The sequence below is a fragment of the Hibiscus syriacus genome, unplaced genomic scaffold, assembly GCF_006381635.1.
Source record: "Hibiscus syriacus cultivar Baekdansim isolate YM2019G1 unplaced genomic scaffold, ASM638163v2 tig00009009_pilon, whole genome shotgun sequence".
Classification (NCBI taxonomy): Eukaryota; Viridiplantae; Streptophyta; class Magnoliopsida; order Malvales; family Malvaceae; genus Hibiscus; species Hibiscus syriacus.
Genome location: NW_024062181.1, coordinates 2305645 through 2329624, shown reverse-complemented (window position 1 = coordinate 2329624; position 23980 = coordinate 2305645). Strand labels below are relative to the sequence as shown.

The 23980-nt window shown below is 33.8% G+C and overlaps 3 protein-coding genes and 1 pseudogene across 3 annotated transcripts; 3 read left to right on the top strand and 1 right to left on the bottom strand.

Moving 5' to 3' along the window:
• The first annotated feature begins 7810 nt into the window (after positions 1–7810).
• Positions 7811–10783, top strand: LOC120202814 (annotated as a pseudogene).
• Positions 10784–12052: 1269 nt separating this feature from the next.
• LOC120202813 lies at positions 12053–13006 on the bottom strand. Its single transcript, XM_039203177.1, has one exon. The coding sequence runs from the start codon at positions 13004–13006 to the stop codon at positions 12053–12055; it is 954 nt and encodes a 317-aa protein (XP_039059108.1).
• A 1891-nt stretch (positions 13007–14897) lies between these two features.
• Positions 14898–15353, top strand: LOC120202812. The gene has a single exon (XM_039203176.1). The coding sequence runs from the start codon at positions 14898–14900 to the stop codon at positions 15351–15353; it is 456 nt and encodes a 151-aa protein (XP_039059107.1).
• Positions 15354–16946: 1593 nt separating this feature from the next.
• On the top strand, positions 16947–22454 carry LOC120202811 (probable disease resistance protein At1g61300). Its single transcript, XM_039203175.1, has 2 exons — positions 16947–17118; positions 19521–22454. The coding sequence occupies exon 2, from the start codon at positions 19523–19525 to the stop codon at positions 22271–22273; it is 2751 nt and encodes a 916-aa protein (XP_039059106.1). The 5' UTR covers positions 16947–17118; positions 19521–19522; the 3' UTR covers positions 22274–22454.
• Positions 22455–23980: the final 1526 nt, after the last annotated feature.

Here is a 23980-nt window from a genome sequence, read left to right as displayed (position 1 = left end):
CAACAAAAATTTATCGGAATCTTCGAGATTTTCAACTCCTAATCCTGCTCTTATCATCAAATCGTGCAAAACATCATCTTATTCTCATCAATCCGAAATTTTCAAGGTAATACTTCAAAAACCTCTATATTATTGATTTTTGATCTTAGGACTAGTTTTAATTAGTTCTAGGATGAACATTATATCAGGCATTGATTGTTTGATGATTAGAAACTCGATTTTACAACTAATTTCATCAAAAACTCACAAATTTTCAAAGATTTTTTTTGAATTTTCGAAATAAAAAATCGAAATTCTGACTTTAATTTTTAAATTTGATGTTTTTGATTTAATTATGTTCTTTTAATGAAAACTATACATATTATAATTTTACAAACATTATTTTCAAATAGTTTTCAAAACTTTGCCCATTAGGATTCAGTTTAGAGAACCTTGAATTATTGAGGACTCAATTGAGTTTTGGGATTGATTAAATTGCATACATGTGTTTCAAATTATAGGTTATATTTCTAATTCTGATTCCTAAACCATGTCTAATCCCAAACGCCCTAGAACTTCATCGAGTTGTTCTCGTTCAAACCAACCTCCAAATCCAGTTCCTCAACCTCCTAATAGTCTTATAGGACTTTGTTTCAACATGCCTGAACGTCGTAGAGATGACCTATACCATAGGTATATGGAGTCTTTCCAATCCTATAGAATCCGGGAAGAGTGTATTCCTTCTCTTCAAGCTATGATTGACATTGATTTTGAATACCTCCCAATTCTTAAAACTTGGAAGTTTGATAAAATGTTTCAGCTCAAACCTATCGTCTATCAATAATTGGTCCGCATTTTCTATTCCATTGCGGTGTGTATTCAAAATGATACTCAATGTGGGACTATTTCTATTAGATCCTATATCTTAGGCCAATATATTGATATTGACCCCATGATTATAGCCTCACGTTTTGGGTTAGATGATGATGGGTCATATAATGAAAATGAAAATGTGAATTATCACTATATTCCAAACGCTAGTGTTAGTACCCTTCGTTCTCATCACGATCATTTTCTCCATTTGATGATCTCTTGGTGGTTTAGACCATCCGGAGGTAGGTACTCCACACTTCGTGCTAGGGATTTATGGTGGATGTATTGTATTAAAAATAAAATCAAAATAAATCTGCCCCACATTATTTTCAGTCAACTAGTGGACATTATAAATATTGTTCCTTCAAAACATGTTGAAACATTGATTTATGGATGTCTTCTTAGTAAACTCTTTATCAAACTCGGTCTAGACGTCTCTCTCGACAATCCTATTCCTCTCCAAAATCGAATCAATCTTACATCCTTGAAGAAAGCGGATTGGAAACAAGACGAGGAAACCGGTCTTTGGGTCTATCGACCCGGTAAGCAAACTCCGGGAGCTAGTTCTTCACGAGCTGCTCCTAGCTCTTCTCGTGCTCCTCCTCCTCCTCCGGTACCGGCTACTGACGATGATCCTGAGTTTTAACAACTTATGCAAGATATCGACGATCATGTACCAGACGATGAGCCTGCTCCGGAACCAGCACGTCAAGAAGATCAAATGCCAACATATTTTCAATCTTTCTTGGAGTCGTTTGATCTGAGGTTTGCTTCCATGGAGTCTCAGATTACTGAGTTTCAGTGGGAGATGCGTGAACGTATGGACGCGCTCACTCTTGAAGTTCGAGCTCATTATCCTCCTCCTCCCGACCCTCCGATGGATTTGACCTTTTCTCCATGCTTTCTTTGTTATTTCAAACTTGGATTGTTTTGATGTTTCTGGATTGTTTGTTTTGGATTTGTTATAATTTGGATGATTGGATTTTGAACTTAATTTATATTTGGTTTGAATTTTCATTATGAGCTTAATGTTTATTAATTTTTGCATCATATTAGTTGCATTATGACCAATTTTTTCACATTTGATATGAATATTGATTATGAAACTAATGGCTAATGTTTCTCTTGATTGTTATCTTAGCAGCTTAAGCTATATTAATAATCAATTGGCTAAATGTTTTTCAAAACCTTGTTTAAATTTTTGAGTCTTTTTGATTTAACAAAAAAGGGGGAGCAGTGTTAAGTGTTACAATGCTTTTAAAGTTACAATGTTTTTAAAGGGAGAAGTGTTATAGTAAGGGGGAGTAATTTCAAACTTGATTTTCAAAATAGTTTTTCAAAGAAAATCTTAAAATTACTAAAGTGTTTTGTTATATCAAAAAGGGGGAGATTGTTGAAAACATTTTGATGTTTCGATATAAAAAATTAAGTTAAATGAATTTAAGATTTTGCAAATGATTTTCTAAAGTATATTCGATTTAATTACTCGAATATCAAATTATTACTCCAAGTCTTTGAAGATCAATTTTAAACCTTACTAAATGTGTAAATTTGTATTTTATACTTAAACTATTTTTAAACAAATTTTCACAAAGTATTTTGAACCAAAATCAAGCCTAAAATCAATTTTTCAAAGGCATGCACCGATGCACCAATCCATGTATCGATGCATCAATTAATTTCTTGAACATCGAATGCATTTTATGCATCGATGCACTCAGTGCATTTGATGCATCGATGCACAAGACCATGCATCGATGCACTCAGGCTTTTTCAAAACATCGAATGCATTTTATGCATCGATGCACTCGTAGTGCACCGATGCACTGAGAGTCCAACGGTCAAAATATTTGAATTTTATACTGATGCACCGATACACCTAGGGTATGCATCGATGCACTGACGCTCCCATCCACTTTCATTAATTGTTTTCACAATTAAACGGCTCTATTGACTCCACTAATCATCCCCAACGTTTAGAATCATTTGAAGGTGTATTTAAACAAGCTTAGAAGCCATTGATCAATAACAAGAAACAACAAGCAACTATAATCAAGAGAGAATCAAAGAGAAAGCATCAAACTCATTGTTTGAGCAATTCAAGCCTATTTTTCATTCAATATTCATTTTGCTTTCAAGAACACTTCTTGTACTCAATTGTATTCATTTTTTAGTGTTCTTTTCTTTGTTCTAGAATTGTGCAAACAATCTACCTAGTGAGGATTTCCTTGTAAGTTTGCAAATTTGTAATCTTCTCTTTGAGAAAGAGTGTTCTCAAGAATTGGGTATATTCTTGAGGGTGTTGTAAGGTTATCTCTTTGGCCTCAAAAGAAAGAACAAATTAGTGAATTTGTTGAAAAATCCTTAGTGTGGATAGCTAAGGTAGTGGACGTAGACTTTGGTTGAGAAAGTCGAACCACTCTAAATCGTTGTGCAAATCTTTTCAATTTTCTGCAAAAGCTTCCACCAAAATTTTAATTGCCAATTCATCCCTCTCTTGGCCGATTCCATCAATCGATTAACTTAACAGTGTAGTTAATGAATTTTTACACTCGATCCGAAAACAGTAGAAATTTGGCAACTGATTATGGTTCAGATGATTAATAGGAGATTGAGGAATTGATAGAATTAAATTACAAGTTTGTGATTAGTGAAAAAGAAATCAGTCATGGATTTGTAACTTATATTTTATATCATCAAAGGTTAAATGTTAAAGGTACTTGGATGGGAAATTATGAGAATACTCCGGTAGGGTAAAATTACGAAAATACCCTTATGTTGTAGGATGACAAGAATTTTCCCTGGAAGTTGGTTAATAACTCTGAAAAGACATATTGATCCGATATAATTACAGATGTGCATAAGAAATAATAGTTTTGTTTAGAAAATTTGGATAACTGGTTTTTAACGCTTTGCGCAATATACTAGAAGTTTGTTAAGGAATAATTTCAAGATCAAAGAATGTTCGGGAAAGCAATTAATTATAGGATCTTTAAATTATAATTATTTTCGTTAAGAGCTAATATCGAAATTATCTGGTTAAGAAATTACGAAAATGCCATTGAGAGGTAAAATAGCCTGAGTTGACCCTGAATGAGAAGATACTTTGAGGATTTTTACTTAACTCGATTAAGTACAAATTTAATTGTTAAGATCCTATCTCTGTACAGAAAAATTCATGATATTCCGTTTGTAAAATCTGAGAAGGCACTTGACCGGAAAATATTCGAGTAATGAGTAAATACTTGAAGAATAATTTATCGGGGGTATTCCGCTATCAGAATTGTTCGAAAGAACTGAAATAAATGATAAGATTGAATTTAATAGCAAGATCGGACAGAAGAAAATGATTAAAATACACTGAATCTGTAGAATGACCAAAATACCCCTGTAATGGAAATAACCCAAGAATATCACCAAACTCAGGAATGATTGGATATCCTCGAGCTCTGAAATGAATGGAATAAAACTGAACACCAAAATTACCAAAATACCCTTATGGCCTATATTAAGTAAATGTCTTGGATTAATTAAGGAATCCAAATAAGCATAGGTGTTGGACTACCTTTAAAAGTAATGGAACACAATTTAAGTGAGTAGATCAACCCTAAAGCTATGTCAATACCTAGATGGCATAGATATTTCTTGAATGCGTGTTCGTCTTCTCAAGTTTGGCTCGTTGATAAATTTTGGAAGTATTCAGCTCAGCTCAGCTCAACTCTAGATTGCATTAAGGAATAAGAATTGGACGTTTGTTCGACAAATCAACCACGAAGACCAAATTGAATGGAACGGAAGTACAATATGTATCTGAAATTCAGTAACGTTTGAATTACTCTGGAAAATCCCGAAGTAACTGGAATAGACTTGAATGCTAAATGAACTAAGTAACCTCAAGGACTAAGGATTAAGTAAGTGATTTGGATGAGTCTAGAAACGTTAATGAACATACATGATGTAATGTTCTTATGGATCTTGAACTACAAATCAAGCACGTCAGCATTTCATGATATAGTGGAAGCGTGAACATGAAATAAAGGCATTGGAAGATTTATTCAGCGATGATTCTGAAGATTATATATGGACTAGAATTTGTGGTATTAAAGTGTAAATACCCTGTAAGGATAATGAATTGACCAGTTGATAAGCATTAATTCTGGGAGATATTCATCTGAAGTTGTTTGATAATGAAATCAATCGACATAGACTGTAAATGTCTTGAATCTTCATTTCTTCCTTATCAGCCCAAGTCATATTCTGAATAACTGATGATTTCGTTAGTTATTGAACTCTTCCTATAGTGATTCTAAATTTTGATATCTTATTGGTATACTGAAGATTCATGTTTCTCTACCTGCTAAGATTATCCAGTACATCTGAATAATTTCTGTAAACTCTGGTGTGTTCCCTAATCACCTATATATTTTACCTGATTTCCGATTTGGTTTCTATTATAATACCTGACCTGGATTCTGATCGAATACTTGACCTGGATTTTGATCTGATACTTGACCTGGATTATGTTTTGATTTTTGATATATCCGTTTACAGACGGAACATGTTTTATTGGGGGTAATGTTGGAGGAAGTATACCTGGAGGCTCCTCGGCTGTGTGCTCAGGGCCTTACTTACCGACTCCTCGGCTGTGTACTCAGGGCCTTACTGGACTTGACGGTGGGTGTATAGTTCTGAGGAACCTACACATTTTGGACTTGACGGATGGGGGTATATATATATGTTTTAAAAAAGATCTGAAAAGTTACATGATTTTTGGGAACACACTAGAAAACCTATTCTGATCTCTTGAACCTAAACATCCCAAATATTTTCCATCAGAACTGAATACTATCTGTTAATACCTGAAATATCAATGGTACCTCAGCTCAGCCAAAGAAATTTGTAGATATCTGAACCAATAAGGAAATATATGTTTATATGTATCTGCACGTTCTTTAGCATCATCTGGTAGTTTTGTATTATTGAGCTTTTCGAAGCTCACTCTATTACTCACATTTGTAGATTAAAAGAATTGTACCAGTGCAACTATCGTCATCAGTAAGGGAGTTCTTCCGATGCTGTTTGCAGAGTATGATACATGTGATTATGGGGCATGTAATTGCATTTTGTTTTATATACGAGTCTGAAAATATGTTTTATTTTTAAATAGTGACAAATGATTTTATAAGTTTACATGTTTTGATAAAAAGTTTTAAATTTTCCACTATTTTTACAGTGGGTCGCTCTGGTGGCCCTAATGTGACACTCCAGATCGGATCGGGTCTGCCGTATCAATCTGGGGTTACACGTGGACTTTGCAACTCACATAATATTATTACCACTCATACAATCTTTCTTTTAAACACTTTTTCTCATCAATATTTTCTCTCATGCTTACAACCCAAACTAAGCTACAAACACATTTATATAACTAATTAACCACCCAACTAGAAATTCCATTGAACAATGCTCGCGGCCTCAGTTTTAGAACCTTGGACCCTAACAGAGTTCTCTGCCCTAGCATCCAGAACTATAGGTCCGGACAACGCTCACAACCCTCGTATCTGGAATCCTAGGCCCTCACCCAAGCCTTGATAGTACTAGGCACTCTAGCGTTGTTCAATCGAACACCCAAACCCCTCATTGGACCACATGTCCGCTCACATGCCCTCACCGTAAACTCACACACCTTGCACCACCGTCAGATCAACGAAATTCCATTATGGTCGTAAAGACGAGTAAGTTTTTTTAATTATTTAGAATTAGGACTAAATTGACAAAGTGTATAAATATCAAAGAATTAAATGTATGCATAATTTAAAAATACCACATCATATTTTTGTTTTAATGTAGAGGGACCAAAATAGAACCAATAAAAAACTTAAATAACAAAATTAAAAGTTTTTGTAGTCTGGTTACTAAAATAACAACACCCGAATAATTGGGTGGCTAAAAATAAAATTTACCCTAAATTATTTTGACCTCGGATTAAATCATATTCGGAATATTTTAAAATTGGATTTGTTTAGTTGGTATCAATACCGCATCATGTAACATCAAATTGAAAAGGACAGGAACGAACAATAAAATCAGAATTTTCAAATTAAACTTTTTTTATGGTCTATTCTTTTTCTTGATTAATTCGTATCGACTCATATCGTACACTTAATTTTGATAGATCAATCTCACAGTAGAAATTTTTTACATATACAAATACTCAAACTCGAAATTTTAATAAAGTGATATCAAACTTAATTTGCCTTTATTGAAGTGATTGCACCTAACCATCTTTATTATTAAATATACTTTGATTTTTTTTATTAAAATTGACGTCGTTGTACCTAACCTAACATACTTTGGTTTTTTTTTCCTTTTTTATTTGCAGTATAAAATTAGTATTAAATATAAAGAGAAGAAAATGGATATGAAAACAATAAAGTTATTTGACCCAACCTTCATTATCTTCTCCCAGCAGGTATTTATTGACTACACTGCCCATGACATAAACCATTGAAAAACAATAAACACGCTTCAAAGTTCAAACATTTTCCTACGTGAAACTTTCTGCAAATCTTATTTATTTCCTTAGGCACGACGCTATAATTATTCTAAACACTGTCCTAACTATAAAAAAAATACATTTCAAAATAAACTTAATTTAATAATAAATAAATAAATAAACCCAAATAACAAATACCAATATCAGTAGCCTGTAAGGTAAAAAAAGACAACAATTACCAATACACTTGGAAATTTGTAATTACCTGTTGTGCTGTGTGCGTGTAACAGTTACTTGTTCCGCCAAGGGTATGTGATTTCCTTGTATGTTGTTGTTGTTGGTGAAAATTGCTTTAGTGTAGGTGATTCTAGCACAGGCAGTCAGGCATAGAGAACCTTTTGGAGTGGCTCTTTATAGCACCGTGTCCTCATATTATCAGGAACGTTTTTTCGCTAGTTCTCTCCGGTCATCTCCGAACAAATTTGTCAGAAGAGGTATTTCTTTCAAATCTCATAAACAGCAAGGAACATGATTCTTTTTCATTCTTTTTACGTTCATTAACTTGATTTTTTCATAAACTGCAAGTCCATGGCATATATTGCTTTCTACCCATGTTCATTAACTGTGTTGCCCAGTTTCTAACATATTGCTCGTGACTTGCAGCCATGGACTTTATTCTGAATAAGATTAATAAGCACTTGGACAATCACATGAGCTTTGATCAGCATATGAAGGACCTTAAAAGGAAATTAAAAGAATTGAATGGTACGATGAAAGATACGGAATCTATAATGAGAACACAGCTGCAGCCAAGGAAGAAACTGAAGGCAGAAGTCCAAATATGGTTGGAAAATGTTGAGAGAATCAATGGCGAAGTGCAAGACCTTGATGGAAGAATTGGTGAAAGCAATGCTCTTACACGTGGATTTCACACAGAAGATGTGTCAAAGAGTACAACGGAAGTTGAAGAACTTATTACTCAATACGGAAAATTTCATGGAGATTTGGTGGTTGACAATCCTGAATGGATCGGACAGATTTTGTCGACAACAAATTTATCAGGTGAAGCTGTAAAGTCCTGTGTTGAAGATATTTGGCAGTGCTTAATGGATGATGAGGTCACAAAGATTGGAGTTTGGGGGATGGGTGGCGTGGGGAAAACAAGCATCATGAAAGTTACAAACAACCAGCTCCTAAAAGAGACGGGGAAATTCGATATTGTGATTTGGATCACCGTATCCAAAGAGATGTGTATTCCTAAACTGCAGAAAGACATTGCCAGTAAAATCGGAGTAGAATTTTCTGGCGATGAAGATGAAACAACTAAGGCAGGGATTCTCTTTGAAACATTGTCTGAAAAGAGTAGGTTTGTGATGATCTTGGATGACCTATGGGAGAAGGTTTCACTTGAGAGAATAGGAATTCCTGAGCCATCAAATGGGAGTAAGTTAGTGTTGACAACTCGATCTTTTGATGTGTGTCGACAAGTGGGTTGTAGAGTAATTAAAGTAAAGCCTCTGACGGAAGAAGATGCATGGAAGTTGTTCTTGGAGAAGGTGGGTCGTGATATTCTCAATATTCCAGGGCTGGAGCTAATTGCAAGATCGATCGCAAAGCGTTGTGCAGGTTTGCCCTTAGGAGTAATTACTATAGCTTCTTGTATGAAGGGCATTGATGACATTTCAGAATGGAGGAATGCACTAAAAGAATTAAGTCTACGCAAAAAGAGTGTTAATGGATTCGAAGATGAAGTGTTCCAACAATTACAATTTAGTCATGATCGTTTAAAGAATCCAAAACTTCAAGACTGTTTCCTCAGTTGTGCATTGTATCCCGAAGATGAGGAAATTGAAGAGGAAGGTCTTATTCAACTTTGGATCGCAGAAGGGCTTGTGGAAGAAATGGATAGCATGCGGGCAGGGTTTGACAGGGGTCGTGCAATAATGAATAGACTCATCAACAATTGTTTGTTAGAAGTTTTTACTCATGTTGAAAATGCAAGAACTGTAAAGATGCATGATCTTCTAAGGGACGTGGCATTACGTATTGCAGAATCTCGATTCTTGGTAAAAGCGGGCATGATGTTAAGAAAGGCACCAGATGTTCAAGAATGGAGCAAGGATCTAGAGAAAGTTTCGTTGATGGGAATCGGTGGTTATACATACCCTTGGAAATGTCACCCCCGAAGTGCCCCAGACTCACAACATTGTTGTTGTCTGATTGTGATATAGCGAGTCTTCCTGAAGGGTTCTTCAAGCATATGAATGGGCTTAGGATTCTTGATCTTTCCAGAAATTCTATCAAGAGTCGTCTAGTTTCCTTGTCGACGTGTCCCGGGCTCACAACATTGTTATTGTCTGATTGTGGTATAAGGAGTATCCCAGAAGAGTTCTTCGATCATATGGATGCACTCAAGATTCTTGATCTTTCCTTCAACCCTATCAAGAGTCTTCCACATTCCTTATCAAATTTGAAGAATCTCATTTCATTGTTACTTGCTTATTGTAAAGATTTAGAGAATGTTCCATCGTTGTCAAATCTTAAAGTTTTAAAGAAGTTGGATCTCCAAAGAACATATATCAAGCAAATCCTCAAGGAATGGAAAACCTGGTGAGTCTCGAATATCTAAATCTGGATCAGTCAAAGAACCTAAATGAGATCCCAAATGGAATACTTTCAAGACTTGCTTGCCTTCAACACTTGATCGTGGAAGGAACACTGATAAGTGGAAAGGAGGTTGGTGGATTGAAGAAACTGGAAATTCTTAAAGGAAGGTTTTACGACTGGCACAACTTACATATGTATCTCCAAGCTTGTCGTGGTCGAGAAGAGCCACGACAATACATAATCTCTGTGGGAGGTGTACTATGGCATGCGGTGGGTAAAGAAGTAAGAAAAGACATTGTTGTATGTGGTTGTAATATTTACAGCTATCAGATTATGCTTCCACGTGACATTAAGGGATTGCGTATCTGGGATTGCAACGTTGATTGTAGTGAAGAATACCCCCTTTTCTCCAGGTTTATCCTCTCCTCAATTGGCTCCTTTTCATATCTTAAATTTCTTCATATATATGATTGTGGGAATATGAGAAAGTTGTTCTCCCCAGACTGCGTACCACTGAATTTACAAGAGCTTAGAGTTGTCGGGTGTGAGCAAGTGGAGGAAATAATAGCATCAGAAGTGGATGAAAGAGTAATGGTTACCGTGGAATTTCATCTTCCACAATTAAGGATATTGAAGTTGTGTTCTCTACCGGAATTGAAGAGCATTTGCAGTGTGGATTCAGTAGTGGTTTGTGATTCTCTAGTAGAAATTGAAGTACTGAAATGTCCCAAGTTAAAAAGAATGGGTCTTAATCTTCCCCTACCTGATAATGTGCCACCATCTGCATCTGCATATGTACCTCCACCTTCTCTCTTGGTGTTTATATAAAGCCAAATGAGTGGTGGGAATCAGTGTCAATAGGATGTCAAGTCTCTTTTGGAGCCCTTGGTGAGGGTGTTCTAGTAGGATCAAACTGGATAGCTCTTTGTTAAAAGTCGGGGGAACTACGGGCCATTGGCATTGCTTTTATTTTCTTGTTTACGGGGAATTACTTTGGTGAATGAAAGCTGGATTATTATATGAATAAAATTTAGGATAAATTACACATTTATCTAAACTATCAGTTTTGGTTCGTTTTAATACATTTTTTTTTTCAAAATCATACATAACGTTTATTTTTTATTTCATTTTAGTACCCCGCCGTTAAAAACTTAACGGATGGGCTCGTCCGTCGTCGCATCTACAGTCGTCGAACGTCGTATCCGTCAGCCACCACGTCTACAATCGTCGATTTTCGTATTCGTTGGCCGATAAAATTCAAACTTTCCATCCCGCACCTTTTCGACCCCCTAAACGCAATTCTGGCATCTGTTTCATCGAGAAACGCCTCAATCTCCCCAAATTGATGATGCACTCTTTGATTTATTCATCCTTCGATTTCCATGGTCCACAACCCGATGAGCCTGAAAATGGACTATGTTGGTCGACTCTTCATTCTCTTGCAGTCCACCGTTCAGATTGGTCGTCCCTCCACTGGAGTTATGCCACGTCAACCCGTACGTTAAATTTTTAACAGTGGGATACTAAAATGAAACAAAACCTAAATGTCAGAAATAATTTTAAAAAAATAAAAATTTAGGTATTAAAACGAATCAAAATTGATAATTTAGATATTAAACTGGTAGTTTACACTAAAAAGTATTATAGGAATCCCGTTTATCACGTTATTCATAATCCTACTAATAACTATCATTTATGTCATTTTTTCCAAGGATAAATCTTCATTCTTTTTCCATATTTGATAATAACATAGAGAAAAAGAGTGAGATAAATGATTTTTATTTGTTGAAACTATAAATTATATAATAAACAGAATTCGTTAGATAATTTCACTTGAACGAGAGACTTAAATGAGTTTTTGAAGATATGATTAGATTTACCAACGGGACTGATTTAAGTGGTAAACAATTGTGTCGTTAAACATTGTTATCTATGTCACAAAAAGCTGACTTGACACATTTAGGGTGCAGAGTTATCACCGTTTAACTAATATTTTTTTGGATAATTATGATTTTATTACCCAACTCAAGGTTTAATTACAATCAATCCACCAATCTAGAACGAAAGAATCAAATAAACAACCTACAAAATGATTGGTTAGACTATACCCCAAACCTTACAAAGCCTTAAGTTCGTACTATCAAGTCTATTAATATTAGTTCTCCTGAGGCGGATTCCGACAACGTCTTTAACATCTTTGAGCAAGCGTTTGATCGTTCTACGTCTTCCTTGAAATATTCTCTGATTTATTTCCTGCCACAAAGAGTAGATAAAAGCAGTCCAAGAGAGTTTAAGAATGGTAATAAAAAGAGACCTCCTTTTCCATGATGAACATGCCTTCGAAACCATATCTTCCCATGATAAATAAGTAGTCTTCATCCCATTAAGGTTCAGAATTGAGTTCCAGAGATTTGTTGCTAGTGAACAGTGCGAAAAGAGATGGTCCCTTGTCTCGTTTGAGTTGTTGCAATTAACACAAATACCGTCAGTGCTAATTCCCATTCGAAGAAGCCTGTCTCTAGTTGGCAATTTGTTCAGTAAAGCCATCCAAGCTATCAAACTAAACTTCGGAATATGCAATGGGAACCAAATTATTTTATGCCATGAAACATTTTGCCCTTTAGATCGAATCAAGTCCCAAATTTCCTTTACTTGCGGAGAACCGACTGAAAGAATTGGAAGAGCTTCAGCCCTTGATTTTAATATTCTGCCGATACTCCAACTTACATTTGCAGCAGCTCGGAATTGCCAAAAGTCCTGCTCCTTAAAAACGTATGCCTTTAACCATGCAACCCACTGTGATCCATCTCCCGCTAATATTTTCCGAATTAGACGAATGAGACAAGCTCTATTCCAAGATTTAATGTTCTTCAGTCCGAGGCCACCTTTCGATTTGGATAGACAAATAATTTCCCAGCTCACACGAGCACCAACAGCAGATTTATCTGCTCCTTTCCAGAAGTACCTTGAGCAAAGTTGTTCCACTTTTTTAAGGATTGAAGCTGGCAAAACAAGTTGTCTGCACCAGTAGTTGTTGACGTTGAAATGCATAATATTGTGTCATTCTCTTATTATATATCTCTTCTTTGTTCTTGTTGTTCCTCATCTGTGTACGTTTTTGGGGAAAATAAGGATCTCATTAATCTTTTCCATGTTGTATGATTGAATTAGTATATGAAGAATCCCAAATTGTATGTTGTCAAAAAGTTTTCAGAAAAGTTTTATCGTCGTTATGGAGACAGAAGTCATGACTCCCGTTGTAGTAAGGTCTTCCACTGATGGTGGGAAAATCTTTGAAAACGTAACTAGTAAATGGGTGTAAGGGGTTTGATATCTCATCACCTCTCTACTCGGTGATTATTTAGTCATTTTGTTAATTTATCTCTACTTTAAATCCTGATGTTAATTTTCTCATGTTAATAACTGTTTATAGTCATTCCAGTTATGTCGTGCTTGAATTGTGATAAAATCAAATGTCAATAAGTTATTATATTCTATTATTATGTCAATGTTGATGATGTTTATCCTTCATTTTTTATGGTGGTGTTTTGTTTGTATCTTTTATTTTTTTAGTTATTTTTTTTGAGTTTTTTATATTCTTTTCTGGTATGATATATATTCTACAGAATATAAAAAAATTTACTTTTTTAATTTATCATGATTTAAATTTTATTTTAATTTGTTTTATATTGATATAAGTTTCAATTGATTAAATTTTTAAATGTTAAATCTTTTAATAGTAAAATAAGTTTTCTTATTTATCAATAAAAGATTGGAAATTTACATTATTATTATTATTTTAATCAGATTCATATACATAATAAGATTTAATTTAACTTTTTTAAATTTCAAAACTCCCTTTTCATCATTAATCTTTTATTTAGTAAAATAAGTTATTAATTAGGGCCTATTTTGCCTAAAGTTACAATTAAATGGACAAAATAAATTAATAAAAAATTCAACCATGTGATTAGTATGGTGGCCAAAAATAAAAATCAAATGATTATTTTTTCTTTATTGACAGAGAAAGAAAAACTTTACTAAAGCTAAAACAAAGCTTCAGGGTTCACAATAGGATCACGAAGAGCATCGTCCCACGAAGCAGCATCAATATTCTATGCAGAATGTATTGAGGAAGACAGGTGGATCATCTATATACTTTACTCAGACTATTTTAATGTTGAAAAAGTATTTCTTTTAAATTAATCATTTATTTCTTAATCTTGAGTTTGTGAGATTGAGTCTCATGGAAGGCATTTCATAATTCAGAGATCTTCTACGAAAACTGCTCTCAACCTAGTGTTGGAGGCAGCCTACTGTCTTACCTCCCCCTTACCCCATTACATATGGGAATAAGAGACAACCATTTATTTTTGATTTCTTGATCGATTAATTTAGATCAGATATTACAAAACGAGATTCATTTTTCTTTACTAATCTATTCCATTAGTAAATACCAGCTTTACCCCTCACCTTGATTTATTAATGTTGTAGGATGGTGGAAGAGTTGCTAAAAACCTAACTAAATAATGTGATACAACGTGAGTGGCCTTTCCGTTGACCGATGATTCACGTGGCGCCAAGTTAATATCATTACGACTTTGATTTGGATTTGATCGGATATTAGGATTTTCGCCACCTAACTAAAATCTCATTATTTCATTAGATAAGGACAATTATTGGATTAATAATGATTTGAAATTAATAATTTTTAACTATGTATAAATTCATCTTTACTTTTGGAATTGAAGCTAAACCCAATACAAGTTGGTGCATCAGACGACTTCTTAAATTGAGACCAGAGGTACAAAACTCATTCCTCTCGGGCATTACTAAAGCTAGCTCGATATGGGATTCCATTCGGGCGAAAAATCAGAAGGTCCATTGGCATAAACTCGTTTGGTTTCCTCTGCACATTCCAAAACATAGTATGATAACCTGGATGGCTTTTCTCGACAGACTTCCTACCAAGGATCGTCTCCACCGTATCGGTCTTATTAATGATTGCTCTTGTCTTTTATGTAACTCAGCAGTGGAAACTAGAGACCATCTTTTCTTACTTTGCCCTACTGCTATTTCTCTTTGGGAACAAATCTTCGCTTTTTCTGGTTTGCATTTTACAGGATACTTATGGGAAGAATTCTTGGAAATGGCGAGCTCAAACTGGAAAGGAAAATCATTGTTATCTACTGTAATGAAGATTGCCTTGAATGCATTGGTTTACTTGCTTTGGGAAGAAAGGAACAGAAGACTGTATCACGGCCGATCAACTCCTGTTACTGAACTAGTTAAGAATATTAAATCTGTTGTTTGTCTCCAACTGAATGGTAGAAAATTCAATAAAGTTGATAACCTGAATCTTATTCTCTACAATCATTGGGGTATTGCTGACCAATGAATTTTGTAATGTAAATATTTGTATTGAACTCTGATTGTATTCTGTAGCGTATCGCTATTTGGATAATAAAATTTTGACTTATCAAAAAAAAAAGAAAGTGAAATTATGAAGTAATAGTTATGGGTATAAATAAGTAGAGTTTAAACGAATAAAGTTATGTTTGTGTTTGTTTGATTATTTTAAAAGTATTTATGTTTGGTTCATATTCGTTTAAATTTTCAATATCGTGTTTATGTTCGTTTACTTTTTTTAAAGTGTTATTGTTCATTCTCTTAGCGTTTGAGAATATGTTTGTTTATATGTTCACGAACATATTCATTCAATTTTCACGAATATGTTCATTTGTAAGTTAAAATATGGTAAAATTATATCACTAATATTCAAATTCCTTAAGTTTCACAGTTTAAACTTCAACTTTCATCATGTGTTTAATTTCATCATGTGTTTAATTTCGTCCCTACATTCACCAATATTTAAAATATAAAGAAAAATAAAAAGTAAACGATATTCTAAACAAACTGGTTAATGAACATAAACGAACTTATTTATGAACATAAATGAATTGAACACACATATATTCTTATTTGTTTGTTTATTAAATGAATATAAAATTTTTATTTATCTTATCAAATTAACTTAAAAAATAAATGTTATACTAATAATTCATCAAATGTTTTATTTATTTATACTCTTAGTAATATTATGTTCTACAAGTAGATGTTATATATATATATACTAATTTTTATTTTCTTTAAAAAAAAATAGTCGAATGATGTCACCTTTTAAAATTTGATGTTGACATGTCATAGTGTTCGACAGTGATATAAAAAAATATATCAAAATAATTGGTGGAATTAAAATTCGGTATCAAACAAAAAGTAAAAGTATTAATTTAAGAGAAAATATCAAATATAATGACCAATTATTTAATAAGCCATTTTTTCTGTCAAGTTAGCATTTAACTGTGGGGATGATGACAAAAATTTGAACGGAGGGACTAATTTATTCAAGACAAAAAAAAAGTCCATTTTTTAGTAGAACCAAAATGCAATCTACCACTTAGTACAAGGACTACTATGGTAATTTTACCTTACGCTTACACATAGTTCTGGCGAGGTTACTTGCTGCGCGACTTAAATGAGCTTTGAAGAAGTTGACACTGAGAAAATTCATGCTTGATGGTAAATTATTTCAATGTTATTGCTTTCCATCTTTTCAAAGATCCTGACATTGACTTTTGATTTGGGTCTTTTTTTTTTATTTTTGAAAATTAATTCAAATGCTTTCATATTCTGGTCTCATCACGATTAAGATGCACAAGTTTCATCAAGCAATTACCATAAGGCAAGATTAAGAACAGAAAAACCCCATGTAATCTTTTAAAGCGGGGCCGCTTCCAAAGCAGATGCATGAACATCGTTGAGTGTCATAGAAACTTAGAAAAAGAAGAGAGATTTCATTGTCGATTATGTCAGGCTCTACGGATCCAACATTATTTCAGACAGGTAGGACCTACCCCACACGAAATTAAAAGCAGCAGAGGGCAATAATTTCAAACCAAGCTTTTATTTGCATTTCTTTGAAGTGGTTGCAGCGGAGCTTCCTCATATTTTCCCAGAAATTTCCTCTGTGTTGTAGGTGAAGCTTAGTTTAAATTTAGGGCGTGAATAGCGGCTCTTCTGCAAACCAAGGAACTTCATTTGGCCGTTTTCTTCATCAGCTGCTTCTCTCCGATCATCGTCTTCGAACAACCTTCTCAAAAGAGGTATTTATGAAATTTAAACTATCTGATTAGATGATATTTTCTTAATTTTTATTTATTTAATTTAATAAATTTTTAATTTAATGAGATGACGACACATGTCATCGCTCAATTAAAGAGGAAAAAATAAAAGGCGAGAAGAACCAAAGGAGGAGTGAAACTGAGACACCATAGTAACCTTTATATAACTTACTACCGTTAATGACAAAAAAAAAATGAAATGAAAATGCTAACAAAGAGATTCAAATATGGAGCTGTAAGCATAGATGAAAAAATCATAACCACTCAGTCAAATCACATATTTAAAGAATTTTTTTTGTATTCATATAAACAAATGATATTTATTTATTTTTAATATTTTATATTTTTAAACAAAGTAAAATAAGTTTAGTATTTTATTTTTAAAACTGAATTCGATTTTTTTTATATTTTTGAATCTTGCATTAAATATAATTGTTTTAAAATATAAAAAAATATAAAACTTATTTTTTAATATATAAAATATTTTTATTTTTATATGAAATGAATTATTTCATAAATTTTGTTTAAAAATATAAAAAAAATTGAATTTGGTTTTGAAAATAAAATATTAAACTTATTTTGTTTAAAAATATTAAAAGTTAAATATCATCTGAATATTTTTATTTTTATATCAATAACAATATTATGAGATAAATAAATTTTTGAGTAAAAATACGAATATATAAAAGATACTAAAACTTTTCTTTAAATATGTGATTTGGCTTAGTAGTTATGATTGTTTCATCCATGCTTACAATCTCAGGTTTGAATCTTCTTGATATCATTTTCACTTCATTTTTTCTATCATTAATTGAAATAAGTTATATAAAACATGTTGTAATATGGAACCAAATGGGAGGCTTAGCTGAGTGGTTAAGGCGTGCTTGGCTTTAGAATGTCTTAGGTTTGATGCCCCCCTAATGCATTCCTCCCGTTTATTTTATCTCTTTAATAGGGACATGTCACCACCTTATTCGATGAAAAATTCATTGAATTAAATAAATAAAAATTAAGAAAATATCCTCTAATCATGTAGTGGCACAAGTCATCATCTAATTAGAGATTAAATTTATTTTAATTGAATTATATTATGACCAAATTGATAGAAGTATAAATATTGAGAACCAAATATGTAATTATACCAAGTTTTTAACTGCCACGCCGCCTCTCCCATTAAAAAATTAACGAACATTGACTTGATTGAAATATTTAAATAGTTGAGTGGTCTGACTGGTTAAATCGATACATCGGTGATCAAAATGAAATCTGACAATAATTAAGTGGTCACCAGTGTAGTTTACCCTACAAATTATTTAGGATTTGTGTTCTAAAATGTTAATATTTTTTTGAATTCTTTTAAAATACTCTCCTTAAATGTTTAATTAAAATTATTTCCTTAATATTATTTTAAGATTAAATTTTCCTTTTTGTTGTTTATGATAATTTCCTTATGGTTAGGATTTAACTTTTAGTTTTCGTTTAGTATTTTAATTTTTCATTAAAAGAAATATGTAGATTTTATTAAAATGTAAATTAAATATAATTTTGATTAATTGGACTAAGAATATTTCGCTAAATCATTTTAAAATACCCTTATAAATTATTTAATTATTGTAATATTACTTTTAGTTTACAATTATATCAATTTTGCATTGGATTGTTAATTTGCATGTTTTCGATATTGGAAATATTTAAGAATAAATTATTAGTTTGTTTTTATAATCAGAAATTAATAGAAAACATAATAGCAAAGAATGAAAGCAAATTTCATTATCATTAAGATTGAATATTGTAAATGATAATGCCAGATAAATAGTATTAGTAGTAATAAATGATTGATAACAAAAAGATAAAACAACATTAAGTTTTTTAAAATTGTCTGATTACAAGATGTTCATAATCTTTTTTAATTATTGACAACGCACGTACTGTAAACGCAACTGCTCGAATCCAATACCTTTAATGAGAACAACACTCCCCTTAACTATTGAGGTCGATTCATAGGATCTTCCTTTAATTTTTTGTCAACTATAAAGAAAAAGAAACATTTGATTAGTCGTTATGTAAATAGACCTTAAATTTACTGTTAAATTTTGTTTATTGACAGCCATGTACCCAAAAACTATCTTATAATTCAGATTTTTTTTTTGTATTTTTATTCATGATTTAATTTTGTGCCTTGAAATTTTGAAATTTCACTCTCTTAAATTTATGTTAATTTAATTTGATTATTCGTGAGAGTGAAACTTCTTGATTTACATCTTTATAATTTCTTAAACATTTTTGTAGAGAAAAAATGAAGTTATATTTTTAGTCATGTTTAGATACATTCACCTAATGATGCGTTATTATTTAGTTTCTAACATATTGCTTGTGACTTGCAGCCATGGACTTTGTTCTGAATAAGATAGATAAACACTTGGACAATCATAGAAGCCTTGATCAACATCGGAAGAACCTTAAAAGGAAATTGGAGGAATTGATTGGTTTGAAGAAAGACACAGAATCTATAATGAGATCAGAGCTGCAGCCGAGAAAGAAACTCAAGGCGGAAGTCCAGATATGGTTGGAAAATGTTGAAAGAGTCAATGTCGAAGTGCAAGCCCTTGATGGAAGAATCGGTGAAAGTACTGCTCTTACACGTGGATTTCACACAAAAGATGTGTCAAAGAGTATTACGGAAGTTGAAGAACTTATTATTCAACATGGTAAGTTTCATGGAGGTTTGGTGGTTGACAATCCTCAATGGATAGGACAAGTTTTATCGACAACAAGTTTATCAGGTGAAGCTGTAAAGGCATGTATTGAAGATATCTGGAATTGCTTGATGGATGATGAGGTTCCAAAGATTGGAGTTTGGGGGATGGGTGGCGTGGGGAAAACAAGCATCATGAAGGTTATAAACAACCAACTCTTAAAAGAGACAGGGAAATTTGATATTGTGATTTGGATCACTGTATCCAAAGAGATGAATGTTGCTAAACTGCAGAAAGACATTGCTAGTAAAATTGGAGTAGAATTTTCTGGTGATGAAGATGAAACTACAAGGGCAGGGAGGCTCTTTGAAACATTGTCTCAGAAGAGTAGGTTTGTGATGATCTTGGATGACCTATGGGAGAAGGTTTCACTTGAGAGAATAGGAATTCCTGAGCCATCAAATGGGACTAAATTAGTGTTGACAACAAGATCAGCTGATGTGTGTCGACAAATGGGTTGTAGAATGATTAAAGTGAAGCCTCTGACGGAAGAAGAGGCATGGAAGTTGTTCTTAGAGAAGGCGGGCTGTGATATTCTCAATATTCCAGCGGTGGAACCAATTGCAAGATCAGTTGCTAAGCATTGTGCAGGTTTGCCCTTGGGTGTAATTACTATAGCTTCTTGTATGAAGGGCATTGATGACATTTCAGAATGGAGGAATGCACTAAATGAATTAAGTCTACGCGAAAAGAGTGTTAATGGATTCGAAGATGAAGTGTTCCAACAATTACAATTTAGTTATGATCGTTTAAAGAATCCAAAACTTCAAGACTGTTTCCTCAGTTGTGCATTATATCCGGAAGATTGGAAAATTGAAGAACGAAGTCTTATTCAACTTTGGATCGCAGAAGGGCTTGTGGAAGAAATGGATAGCATGAGGGCAGGGTTTGACAGGGGTCGTGCAATAATGAATAGACTCATCAGCAATTGCTTGCTGGAAGTTTTTGCTGACGAAGAACATGCAAGATCTGTAAAAATGCATGATCTTCTAAGGGACATGGCATTGCGTACTGCAAAATCTCGATTCTTGGTAAAAGCCGGCATGATGTTAGAAAAGGCACCAGATGTGCAAGAATGGAGCATGAATCTAGAGAAAGTTTCGTTGATATGGAATCAGTGGTTATATATACCCTTGGAAATGTCACCCCCAAAGTGCCCCAGGCTCACAACATTATTGTTGTCTCATTGCAATATAGCGAGTATTCCAGAACGATTTTTCAAGCATATGGATGCACTCAAGGTTCTTGATCTTTCCGAAAATCCTATCAAGAGTCTTCCAATTTCCTTGTCAAAGTGTCCCGGGCTCACAACATTGTTGTTGTCTGATTGTCGTATAGAAAGTATTCCAGAAAGCTTCTTCGATGATGCGAATGAACTCAAGATTCTTGATCTTTCCTTCAATCCTATCAAGAGTCTTCCGCATTCCTTATCAAATTTGAAGAACCTCACTTCATTGTTGGTTGAATGTTGTGATTTAGGGAATGTTCCATCGTTGTCAAATCCTGAAGTTTTAAAGAAGTTGAATCTTCGAGGAACAAAGATCAAGGAAATCCCGAATGGAGTACTTTCAAGACTTTGTTGTCTTCAAGACTTGATCGTCGGTGAAACTCTGATAAATGGAAAGGAGGTTGGTGGATTGAAGAAACTGCAGGGAACTCTTGAAGGGAGGTTTTATGACTGGCACAACTTAAATATGTATCTCCAAGCTTGTCGTGGCCGAGAAGAGCCTCGTGAATACATAATCTACGTGGGAAATAGATACTTTCATAAGTCTACTGAATATGGAGGAAAACAAATTGTTGTAAGAGATCGTAACATCTATAACAACCGGATTGTGCTTCCACGTGACATTGAGGGATTGGATATTGGGTGTTGCAGTGTTGATTGCAGTGAGGAATACCCGCTTTTCTCCAGCTTTATCCTCTTCTCACTTTCCTCCTTTTCATCTCTTAAATCTCTTGAAATAAAAGATTGCAGAAATATGAAAAAGTTGTTCTCCTCCAACTGTGTGCCGCCAAATTTACGAAGGCTTAATGTTGTTGGGTGTAAGCAATTGGAGGAAATAATAACATCAGAAGTTGAACCGGAGGAAAGAGGAATGGTTATCACAGAGTTTCATCTTCCACAATTACGGGAATTGGTGTTGAGTCATCTACCGGAATTGAAGAGCATTTGCAGTGCTGGTGGAGTACTGGTTTGTGATTCTCTTGGAAAAATTGGGATTGTAGACTGTCCAAAATTAAAGAGGATGGGTCTTAATCTTCCCAAACTTGATATTGTCCCACCATCTGCATTTGCATCTGCATCTGCAAATTTCTCTCTTTCAGTTTGGATATATTCGGATTGTGGACTGTCCAAGATTAAAAAGGATGGGTCTTAATCTTCCCAAATTTGATAATGTCCCACCATCTGCGTCTGCAAATCTTTCTCATTCAATTGAGATATCATCAAAGGAGTGGTGGGAATCATTGGAATGGGATGGTCCCCTACCCAAGTCTCTTTTCGACCCCTTCGTGAGGATATGGTAAAAGGTAAAGGGAGGATCAAACGGAGCAGTTGAGTTTGTAACATTGGCAGTGTTTTTATTTTCTTAATTTGATGAATTCAAACTCTATTAATTATTTATATTTGACTCGATCGTTCCTCATTTTATTATTTAATATTATACATAACTCATTCATGACCAATATTTTAGTTGTTTTTTTTAGTGAAAATAACCTCAGTGACCAAAAATCCCATATAATATACGATTTTAACCAACTTTTTCCGAATTTGCCAAATTGACCAACAAAATCGCAATGCGATCGCTAATTCGCAACGCGATCTCCATTATCGCAAATTCGCGTTGCATTTTCGCAATGCGATAGTTGAAAATCGCGTTGTGATGGTCTACAGTATCGTTGCGATTTTCCCAATTCGCAATGCGAATAAGTAAATCGCAACGCGAATTGGGAAAATCGCAATGCGAATAAGTAAATCGCAACGCGAATTGGGAAAATCGCAATGCGATACTGACTATCGCAATGCGATAATAAAAAATCGCAACGCGATACTGACTTTCGCAACGCGATTCTGACTTTCGCAACGCGATAATACATAATCGCAATGCGATTTTCAAAGCGCCATTAGTATCCTGGCCAAGTATTTTATTTTTAAATTCCAAACACGAATATTAATATATTGGAACACTGAACTGTCCACAGTATATCCCGTAATCGCAACTCATAACCTAAAACCTAAAATCACAACTCAGTCCCATCTCCATCTCTCACTCTCTCACCCATCTCCGACGAAATCCGTCCCCATCTCCGGCGAAATTCGTCTATCTCCATCTCTCAGAGCCACCCTCACAATCAGAAATGGAAAATCAACCAAATCAACCAACGAGGGTTAGTTTTTTTAATTATTTTCTTTTTGAAATTTTTGCATTATTATTAGGTTTTTCATATTGAAATTGATGATAAGTTTACTGGTAATTTCAATAATAGATTAACCATTTCACTTAGATTGCTTATTAAATCAACCGAAAATCGCAACGCGAAATGCAAATCGCAACGCGATTTTAGTTTCGCGTTGCGATTCTCTCGTTGCGATAGTCGAATTCGCGTTGCGATTTTCATTTTCGTGTTGCGATTTTCATTTTCAAAAACTATTCTTCTTCTGCAAATTGAAACTTGAATGAATTGCATTACTTCAACCAAAAAACAAAGACAAATACGAAATTCACAGTGTTGCATATTTAAGTTTGAAGAATAAACTACTACTATTTATGTTTATTATTGTTTTTGGTATATCTTCACAGTGTAGTTTTTGGTATATCTAATTTAGTATGTTTATTGTTTTTGTAGAACTTTTATTCGGCTCAATTGACCTTGAGAAATAAAGTCAGCCTGGCCAAAACAATTGCGTCGAAGCTTTCACCTGCACAAAGAAAAATGTTTGAGGATACATGCTTCGGGCCATGGCTAAAAGTACAACATCCCGGTGGAGATGCGATGTTGACACACCTGCTTCTTCAAACCATGACTAGTGATCTACCAGAGACTATACAACGTCGTGATGAAGAGATATGGTTTGATTTTCCACC

Coding starts and splice junctions, on each gene's coding strand:
- LOC120202813 (XM_039203177.1), bottom strand. CDS start 13,006: ATGCATTTCAACGTCAACAACTACTGGTGCAGACAACTTGTTTTGCCA.
- LOC120202812 (XM_039203176.1), top strand. CDS start 14,898: ATGGCTTTTCTCGACAGACTTCCTACCAAGGATCGTCTCCACCGTATC.
- LOC120202811 (XM_039203175.1), top strand. CDS start 19,523: ATGGACTTTGTTCTGAATAAGATAGATAAACACTTGGACAATCATAGA.